The sequence below is a fragment of the Coffea arabica genome, chromosome 9e, assembly GCF_036785885.1.
Source record: "Coffea arabica cultivar ET-39 chromosome 9e, Coffea Arabica ET-39 HiFi, whole genome shotgun sequence".
NCBI classification, from domain to species: domain Eukaryota; kingdom Viridiplantae; phylum Streptophyta; class Magnoliopsida; order Gentianales; family Rubiaceae; genus Coffea; species Coffea arabica.
Genome location: NC_092327.1, coordinates 35329305 through 35340172, shown reverse-complemented (window position 1 = coordinate 35340172; position 10868 = coordinate 35329305). Strand labels below are relative to the sequence as shown.

The 10868-nt window shown below is 34.6% G+C and overlaps 1 protein-coding gene across 1 annotated transcript; it reads left to right on the top strand.

Annotated features, from left to right (window-relative positions):
• Window positions 1–2221: 2221 nt before the first annotated feature.
• Window positions 2222–9846, top strand: LOC113709369 (phenylalanine--tRNA ligase, chloroplastic/mitochondrial). The gene is made up of 10 exons (XM_027232119.2): window positions 2222–2542; window positions 3164–3354; window positions 6408–6614; window positions 6716–6833; window positions 7567–7643; window positions 8042–8221; window positions 8302–8346; window positions 8487–8591; window positions 9102–9215; window positions 9306–9846. The coding sequence occupies exons 1-10, from the start codon at window positions 2314–2316 to the stop codon at window positions 9354–9356; spliced, it is 1317 nt and encodes a 438-aa protein (XP_027087920.1). The 5' UTR covers window positions 2222–2313; the 3' UTR covers window positions 9357–9846.
• The last annotated feature ends 1022 nt before the right edge of the window (window positions 9847–10868 follow it).

The following is a 10868-nucleotide window of genomic DNA, read 5'->3' as shown; positions in this document are numbered from 1 at the left end:
TATAACACTTTTTTTTAAGATGTGATATATATGAGATAAAAAGATAATTAAAAAAAGTATGTAAAAGAAAAATTCACAAAAAATGTAAAATTTTTTCCCAAAATTTAACAATGCAAATAAGGACTAAGCCATTGGATAAGTATTAGAAATCAATACATGTTGGCTCACTTAATAAGAAATGACAACATCCTTTGAGAAATTGGGTACTTAAATTTTGCTATTGAGGACGTGAAAAATGTGTTGATGGATAATATATAAATATTCAAACTATTTTTGCAAAATGAAAATGGAATAAGTATTGATAACGTTTCATGTACAATACAAAATATTCAAACAATAAATTAAACTCTTGCAATGACATGACAAGAAAAATATAATTTGTTTGTTTGTTTGGGATTTAGTTGAAAAAAATTTTGGAAATAGCCTAGCCCGGTTTTTGCCCATTCCCAGCTCCTAGATTCCCAACGCATGTGGCCCATTCTTTTTAATTTAGCAAATGGGAAGCTTTTGCAAAAGCTTTAGCCCCCGTGGGGTTTTCTATCCCACATCGGTAATTGGGGGTTGGGGTTTTAGGTTTATAAGTCCCTCACAGGACTCCACAAGTTACCGGCTTTTGGAGTTACTGTGGGGAGTTAGGTTTATTTGCCAAAAATTCTTACTTTCGTAAGAAAATGTCAGAAAGAAAACTCATTCTCAGGGGGTCTGGGGGGTCTTTATCTCTTAGTAGCGGGGCACCCCTGTGGGGGACTCCACAAGTTACCGGCTTTTGGAGTTACTGTGGGGAGTTAGGCCGTACTTAGCCTTTACGTTTTCCCAAAAAAAAAAAAAGAAAAAAACTTAAGGTCCCGTTTGGATTGCATTTTCCGTCATTTTTCATGGAAAAATTACTGTAGCGATTTGATGTATGTGAGGAAAAAAGGTAATAGGGAAATGTGTTCACGGAAAATGACGAAATTTTTCTACGGAAAACAGCAATCCAAGCAAGGCCTAAGGCTGCCGTACTTTGTAAGCACAACTGCCAACTTGTTCTATCACGCATTTATCAGAGTAACATTTTACCGATTTTTTTCCTTCAGCTAAAATCTAAGAAATTAGCCACTAAAAACCTTTAAAGTCTCCAACTATATGCTCTCCTAGCCATGAAGCTAATGAAATACCAATAATTCAAACACAAAATATATATTCTTGAATATTTTTTGGATATATCCTTGTTTGGCGTGTGATTCTTCACAGAAAAATTTTTATATTTTGAATAAATATATTTTTCAATCACATTTTTATCTCATATATATTAAATTATTATAATATATTTTTTTACAAAAATTTTTAAAATAGCAATCTAAACGGGAAGTTTGCTCTGAAATAAAAAAAAAAACTATTTAGCAACTGTAGTGTGTGAATAAAACGTGCGAATCGAAAGATTTGGGCAGAGTAAGGTTCCTTTGCAAAGCTAACAAGAAGTGGGGGGAGAAAAGCAAACATCTTTTTTCACAATTCATGCAAAACCAAACGTGAATAACAATAAAGTGAAAATCACCGTTTTGGTCCCTTATCTTTGTTGTGTCCACCAATATAGTTTATTATCTACCTATTTAGTTCTTTATCTCAACAAGATACATGAACTATAATCATGAATACGGTGTCAAGAAGGGTAGTAGAAATGCCCCCAAAATTCAACCAACGTAAGACTCTTAATGGCAAATCAAACAAAACTAGCAGATTTGGTTACCACCGCTCAAACAGAAGTAACCATCACCAAAATAGTTGCTCACATTTGGATTGATCATTTTCTTAAAAACAAGTTTTTCAAATACAGTATTACAGTAATACATAATAATTTAAAAAATATTTCATTCATACAATATATTATCAAATATTTCAAAAAAAAATTTATAGTAACAATTTTTCATATACATTGCTATAGTAAATTTTTTCAAAAACACCTCCAAAAATAGTTAATCCAAACCGAAAACTGTGCAAATTGATTGCTTGTATGCACAAAATATTGGTTCCAGTTTATGTTTGACAATTTTATAGTCCCAGTAATTTATTTAAAGTCAGTAATTAGTCAAGAAGAAATTAGACAAAAACTTTACTCGATACTATCAACAGTGGAATTGTACATTGGAAAATTAAAAAAAAAAAGGTTCTTAAATTCAAAAGAAAATAATTTCTACCCTGCTTCATTTGTAGCTTGGAAATACTGATGAAAAAAGGAAAGAAAATTAGAACTTCAAAATTGGATATCCGCCCTGGCTTCCTACTTCACCACTGCCACTCTGTTGCGTTGCTGGGGCAAACTTCACTCTGGTTATGGCATTAACATTTGCTCAATACTCCTCCACCATCTTTTCAAGATCCTCTCTTCTTTTCCTCCACAATAATGAATTAAGGAGCTTTGCTCTTTCAACCCCTTTGTTATTTTCTTCTTCTTTTTCTACTTCCTCTCCCGCTCTTTCTGCACACAAATTGGGTCGTTCGAAGTGGAGGCCACCAGTGGCCTCAATTCTTGAAGTTGCTGGCGTCAAAGTTGCCAAAGAAGGTCATCTCTCGCTTCAAGAACTTGAATTTTTATTATTTGGGCCTGTTAAAGTTTGCATCTTTTCGATATATAATGTACAGTTTTCTCGCTGTTTGACAATTCAATCATCTGGGCCGGTGCAGCTTTGCGAAGTTATGGCTTGGAATTTCTTCTGTTTTGATGGGCTGTAATCTGTTTGATATATTGATTCTATACTTTTGCAATTTCACTTTTTCTGCTGCGCATTATTATGCAATTTTTTATAATTGGTTTGCAAGTGTCATTCTTTTGTGGTCTTTTTCTTGGTCAGTAAAAAACCATTTGGTTTAATTGGTGAAAAGTCATAAAATTAAAATAATTTTGGGGTTTTTAGAAAGGTTTGAAGAGTGGCAATACTACTTTGGTGCTATTTTGGTGTTTGATATTCAGTCTTGTTCAGTAAAGTGATCATCTTTCCCCTTTCTTTATGTGCTTGATCCATTAAGGTTTGTCTATGATTCTTGTAATTGCAAATGCTGCTTCCTATGGCCTTGCTTTCTTCAATTTTACTGATTTAGTTAGTTCATCGTGCCTTGCTTACTTGTTCTTGCTTTCTGAATCAGTTCTTGGTTTAGCGTGCTAAAGCGATAATTGATTCTACAGAAATCGTGAGAGATGACCCAACAAATAATGTTCCAGATACCATATTCTCTAAGCTTGGAATGCAACTCCACAGGAGGGATCAGCATCCAATTGGCATCGTTAAGAATGTGATCTATGACTATTTTGATACCAACTACCCTAACAAATTCGACAAGTTTGATGATCTCTTCCCAATAGTTTCTGTTAAACAGGTTTGCGCTCTCTACAATCTTTTCTTGAAAGAGCAGTTGCCTTGTTATAATATTCTTTTCTGTTACAACTGCAGCATGTTTGCCTTCTGTTGCTTATGTGCTGCTTGGCATCTTTTTCTTTTTATGAGAAGTTGTTTTACTACTTTTTTCCCCTTTGTTATGATTCCATTACATGCATGATTAGTTTCTCCTGTATTGATCTTTTATCCTGTTATGATGCCTATTGAAGTTGTCAAAAGTGCAGGTTCCTTTAGACAGAAGTTATGAAGAAAAACTAATATACATTCATATAGAACTCAGGTTTAAATTTATTCTTGTGACTATCAGCTTTGGCTTGTAAATTTTGAGCTCCATCTAGAATTAAGTCAAGGCATGGGCTTAGGTAGATTAACTCTAGAAAACCTGACACTTGGTACTAACAAAAATGCTGGTGCTTTTGTTCAGAATTTAGTGTAAGAAAAGTCTTCGAAATAAAACATGTGATTGGGTAATGAATTTCCATGCTAAGAATCGAGTATTAAGCGACCAAGATAAGTTTGCTGTTTATGAGGTATGGGATGGGCTTTTAGTTAGACATCAGATGGAGGAGGCCTGGCACAGAGAGTCAGTGTGGTTTTTGCTTTAGTAAGCTAAATAATGATCAGAGTGTTTTCATTTCTGGAGGTATGAGACAATACACTCTCATGCCTCCTATATTTGCAGTAAAGGTAGATTCTTTTAAGGTCTTCCAACACTGATAATGGCTTTAAATACCATCCTCACATTTCATAAAGTCAATACACATCACATGAATAAGATGGAACCGATCTCTTAACTTTCATGCAATGTGGCTTAGAATTCAGTCTGGTCCTTCCTTGCTTGGTGCACTGTAGGTAACAGAAAGATCAGATAGAACTCTTCTTATAGAGTACATCATGGTAAAATGAAAAGCATTATGAACTCTGGCAAATTTTATGCAGGTAAATGCTCTTTCTTTCATCTTGATGCTGTCAAAAGTGGGAGAAAAGTGACTAGACAAAGCAAAGGATTTTCCCTTAAGCTGTCTATAAGTTTGCATTCCCTACTCTAGAACTTTCTCTATGGCACCTGCCCCTTGAACGGGACATTGTGTTTAGAGGAGTGAAATCAAGGACTTTAGTGTCAAGGAGTTTCTTATGTATGTGTTAAGTACTTTTGAATTTTAATCTTAGTCTTTGTGGTTGGGAGTTTTTTTTAAATCCTTTCTATGGTTCAAATAAATCTGGCAAACTTGATCAAAGCATATGAAGTAATTATTTATTTTACCATTAATTAGGGGTAGAATATGTATCCCAGAGTTCTGCAGTCTGCAACAAACAACTCGAGATGCAGAAATTTTGGATAATCTGATTATTATAATTTGTGGCGACACACAAACTAATGATTAAGCTTCATATTCATTGTTTGCTAAAGGCACATCTGAATAAAGTAACTTCAACGAACCTGTTAAAGGATTGCCCGTACCTTGTGAAACAATAAGAATTATATCCTATACTCCAAACATGAGAAATATGAAGTCCATGTCATTGAAATTTTCTATTTATTAAAGTGGGCTCCATCACCTTCCACTACTTCATCTTTGTGACATTCAGAGTATAGAAAAGTCTGAAAGTGTGATTTATCTCTAAAAGAGGAATCAGCAACATTTAAGCAACAGCCTAGTTAGCACAAGATTATGAACTTATAGGCTGTAAGAGGCTTAACATGGGTATATTTGACAGATTAAATGAGTAGGCTGCTGGCGCATGCAGATAAATGTATATGGGTGATTTTACTAATCATGATGAATACAGATAATGCATGAAATGGCATATTGGAGGACTCGAAACGACAAAATATGTAATGGATTCTCGTAATCAGACTAATCTTATGTCGATTATGTACCATCTTTGCCTTGTGTTTTCACAATACAAATCTGGCACTGGGTATAGACACTTAAAAGGTTAGCATGGGGAAATTTATACGGATCATAATTAACTTAATATCCTGATAGTCTTTAAATTCCTAAACAAGTCATGATATTGCTTGGCTGATTAATCTTTTGAGGAATGTTAGTTATAAAAAATTTGTGGGCCTAAAAACTAGAAATGAGGTCACGCAGATATGATATGATGCAATATCATTGGCATTAGAAGTCGATGGAATTTAAAGAAACAGACACAATATTTACTGTGATGCTGTTTTAGAGATCACATAAGAATATCTTAGAGACTGGCAAAATAAAACAGGTAATACGTTTTCAAGATTTAGAAGGATCTCTGTATTTTGACTAGTTCATTTTTACCATTTCTCTAAAAGGATAATGAGTTGATTATCCATCCTTGTTGTGCTGTTTCAAGAGGACTGTGTAGTTGCCACTAACTTGATAAAGTATATGATTCTTCTGAAGTGAACTTCCAGATGCATGAAGTCTGGATTCGAATTGATGCCTCATCAAGCTAGTTTAGTTGGAAAGACAGTCTGAATGACATGTCCACCATTATTGTTGTAGAATATTGCATTTTCTCTTCTGCTGTTCACTTTAGTATACTGAAAGCTCTCAGATAAATGTCTCAGGATATTAAAAAGGGGGGCAAAAGAGCTGGTGGGGGGCGCTTTAGGATGATGTATTCAAATATCAAAGTGAAGCCCTTTACAATCTTCAACTGAGACTAGTATCAGCACCATTTTGATAAATTTTCCTCCTCTCCACCCTGCCCCTTTTCTCTCAATTGGTGTCTATTTCTCTGCCTTTATCTCTTAAATGCAAACACGTGCACATGAGAATCATGTGGCTATTCTACCAAAGAGTAGTCTAATATGAGGTATTTCCTGCTGAGACACAAGGGTTCTGATACATTAGTTGTTATTGATATCATGGCCTGTTTATGCTCAAATGAACATTTGTTGCTTATCTTCTTTTCATCTGATCTGTTTCCAGTTCCATATATGTGATGAATATTTAAGGCATCATTGTGTGAACTTTCTGATTTTGTATCCTTTCCTCTCTTCAAAACTGCTTTTCTAGTCTAGTGATTTCACAAATTTTATTGCAGAACTTTGATGATGTCTTGGTTCCTGCTGACCATGTCAGCAGAAGTTATAATGATACATACTATGTGGATTCTCAAACTGTGTTGAGATGCCATACAAGTGCACATCAAGCTGAGCTATTGAGTAAGGGGCACTCCACTTTTCTTGTTACTGGAGATGTCTATCGCAGAGACTCGATCGATTCAACTCACTACCCCGTATTCCATCAGGTTTCCCTCTTCTTATTGTAGACATTATAAATGGTTCTCTCCTGATTTCCTCCTTTAAGTCAAAGGTATATCTTCTGATGAATTTTGCTGGTCTAGTGCAGATGGAAGGGCTCCGGGTTTTTAGCCCTCATGATTGGGAGGGATCTGGGACAGATGGTACCTCGTATGCTGCTGGAGATCTCAAAAAATGCCTTGAGGGACTGGCGCGTCACTTGTTTGGTATATCTTCAGTTTTGCTTTCATTGCACAAATATGAGAATCAATTTTGGTCTATCTAAAATATCAATGCCTTGTGAAAAACTTTTTACTTTGGAAAATCCATGAAATGAAGTCCAGGCAAACAAATGGAGGAAAAGCGTTCAACTATTCTTCCTTTAGAATGAAAACAGAAAAATTAAAATGAAAATTGCAATAATAAAGACTCTTATTTCATTGCTTCTATTGAAGAGGGTACTTCAAGTTTTTCATTTTTACCATATTTGTTTCTTGTAGGAGCAATAAATAGGTGGAGACTATTCATGCTTATTATTTACTTTGAAAAGATACTTGTGAAAAAAACTACCTGTTTCTGCAACCAAATTATGTGCTGTGGCACCATGAACTTGTACATCTGTTCATTGAAGCAAAATTTTGTTGCAAATTGGAAAATCAAGTATAGTTCAACACAAGGACTGCACGGTATATTGGTCATCATAAACTGCGGATTGGTGTCTATAACTCAGTAGTAGTAAAAGATAAGAGATTCAGTTATGCTTGTTCTCTGCAATAACATTGGATGTTTAAGAGAGTGTTTTGGTGTAGACTATGTGCAATGGGCTGGATCATGTGAGATTTTGATTTGGACATTAATATTGAATTATGTTATATTGTAAATGTCTTTTTTTTTCAGTTATTGCCGGTTCTAATAGGATATAAATACAAACTGCTTCAAATTAGAACTTTAACTTTGCAGGTGCTGTTGAAATGCGCTGGGTTGACACGTATTTTCCCTTCACAGATCCATCCTTTGAGCTGGAAATCTATTTTCAGGTGCCTTTTCTTCTAGATCGCAGATATTGGATATAACTTACTTTTCAGAAATGTCTTCGTTTTACCAAATTTAACAAATTCTATCTCTTAGTCTTTAGAGACTTCTTTTTTTTTTCCCCTTTAGTCTTTAGAGGCTTCATGGGCCAGTGAGATTTTTTTTTTTCCCATTTTCAACCATCGTAGGAACAGTGATGGGTAGGTGTTCATGGACATGAAGCTCGAATTCACAATTTTAATTTTGCAGGAGTGGCAATTAGGCTCAGTGTTATTTGACATATTGTGCTTCCTGGATTGTTTCATATCTTTTTTTTTTGGATTGTTGCACCAGTTAAAAATTGCTGCTGCTTTTACTGGTCTTCAACTTTTATTCGTCAAATATCTATTGAATTTTTCTGTAGGAAAATTGGTTGGAGGTTTTGGGCTGCGGTGTAACGGAGCAGGAAATATTGAAGCAAAATGGTAGAAAAAACAGTGTTGCTTGGGCTTTTGGTCTTGGATTGGAGCGATTAGCAATGGTGCTCTTTGATATTCCAGACATTCGACTTTTCTGGTCTGATGATGAGCGTTTCACTTCTCAAGTAATTTTCGAATTCATCTTGTTTCTTTTTTCTGTGCACAATGTATCCAAAAGTTTATAATTTTTTTTATGTTGATATAGTTTTCCAAAGGACAGCTAGGGGTGAAGTTTAAGCCATTTTCGAAGGTATGACTCGGAAAGTCTGCACTTCAAACTTAGCATTTTCACATGGGTATCTTATAATTCCTCTTGAATCTATTGCGGTCAGAGCAGAATGCAGCCTTCTCAGTTCTTCTGACAGTGATTGTTGTGCATTATTTTTGCAGTATCCTCCTTGCTACAAAGACATTAGTTTCTGGATTAGTGATTCATTCACTGAAAATAATCTCTGTGAACTTGTAAGAGGAATAGCTGGCGATCTTGTGGAGGAGGTATGGTTGACGAATAACATATATGTGTGTGTGTGTGTGTGTGTGTGTGTGTATAACCATTGAATTACTGCATGCATATGCAATCATACTTGAGTCCACCTTTGGACACTAATTGATCGATTTATTGGATGTGATATTTCATGACCAGCAAATAGTGATAAAAATAGTAACAGAAATGCTTATATTGCCTACACGGTTATTTTTTCTGTAGTAATTTGCTTTCATCTAGATCAAGAATGTTTTATCATCTCTCAATAGTATCTCCTTGTATAAAACGACATTTAAATGCTCCACTTTAGAATCAGTTTTCTGCTTTTTTTTTGGAAGCTGAACGTTAACTTAATGACTTTCTCTTTGACTCAGTAAAGAATTTTGTTTTATAATCTATAAAGAAATGAAATTAAAATGAAAATTTTTAGGATACCTGTATCTAGTGGAATTAGCTATATGTGCCATTTAGGAAGCTGTCTGTGCCCCAGAGTGATCATAATCATGCATGTCCTCTGCCAGGTGAAACTAATAGACAACTTCACCAACAAGAAAGGAATGACCAGTCACTGCTATAGGATTGTATATCGCTCTATGGAGCGGTCACTCACAGATGAAGAAATAAATGATTTGCAGGTAGACCTCCTTCTCAAGAATCCTATTATTTTACCACCTTCTCTCTTTATCGTTTTCTCGATACTAATGACCTTGTTTATGTTTTTATAGTGGAAAGTTAGAGATCAGGTTGAAAGCAAGTTGAACGTTGTTATTAGATGAATATTTTTTGCAGAATGGTGAATGAGATCTGCCAGGTTTAGCTTTTAAATTATCCTCTGTTTTTGTGGCTACCTCTAAGTCTTTCTTCAAATTCCGAGGGATTGTCCAAGGATACATCAGTTCACTAAGACTGCTACACATGATGATACGCAATTATGTGGATGGAAAGTTTAGCAAGTTGAGAATGACTAATTTGTTACAGGGCATGTTGATAACTTTATCAGTTTGACGAAGTTTCCTAATGTTTTGAATGAACGGAAGAGAACAAAAGGTGATAACCTGTAGAACCTCTGTTTATATTGCCAACGTGCATACCTCCTCTATCATGAATGATACAATCTGGATTGGATGTAATATATGTTGGATCTCTTTGATTCAAAATTTTATGAACATAAACTAAGTGTAAGCATACACACAAAGTTGATGTAATTACTTCTAAAAATTTCAGTCAATTTACAATGTCGGAGCCTCTTTGGCAGTTTTAGTTGCACTTGTACTCATAGAAAGTATATATATATATATATATATATGAATTGCATTCAGGCTGTATTTGCACTGTGTGTGAGTATTGCCAGATGATGCCCAAAATGCATACTGCTATAGTAATTTTCCATATAGTAACTGCTAGTGTTAAAAGGTAGAGGTGTAAAAATCTGTTTCTAGGGAAGTTTGGAGACAGAGTTGGAAGCCAGATGTATGACAAATTTGTTCTAGAAATAGAGGAAGGCAGATGTATGACAAACCTGGGCAAAGATTATTTGATGAATTGATGTTAATGGTTAAGGTCTTTGGAGTACAGTCAAAGGTGAAATTAATCCTCTGGCCTAGTTACTTGGCATCAAATTTGTTGTTTCTAAGAAGGAAGATGCTAGAGCTGATGCATATGGAAATCAGTCTGCCGACAATTTACTGGAATTGGCAATAGTAAATATGTACTAAATTCAATCCATTGTATAATGTGAGGTACTAGTTGTATGTTTAAGAGGATTATCTTCATGATAATTTGAACTTGAGGGGGTTAAAGTTTTATCTTATGACATACTCAAGCTTAAAATTAGAGAGATATTTCCAGGTTAGCTTTTCTCCTATGTTTTCTCCCAAAGTTAAAACTTTTCTCCTATTGCTTCTCTAGCCACAAGTTGTGGTTATCAAGGCATTTATAGTTGGAAAGCCATTTTCCCAAAAAAAATTTTACGTTTTCCCAGAGTTCATTTTTCAATCACCTTTTAACCTCACATATGTCAAATTATTATAGTATATTTTTTTTTACAAAACTCTAAAAAATAGCAATCCAAACTCCAGAAAATCTCCTGTCTCCCAAAGCCAGAATTCTAGAAGAACTACTATAGTCTTACGCAAATTATTTAGATGTGCTGCCTTTGGATTGCATTTTTTTTAGAAATTAATTTTTTTCATATACACTATAGTACTTTTTATGATGTGATAATAGTAAAATAAATAAATGATTAGATTCTTTCGTTAAGTGTTCTATCCAAAACAGAGAAATTTTTT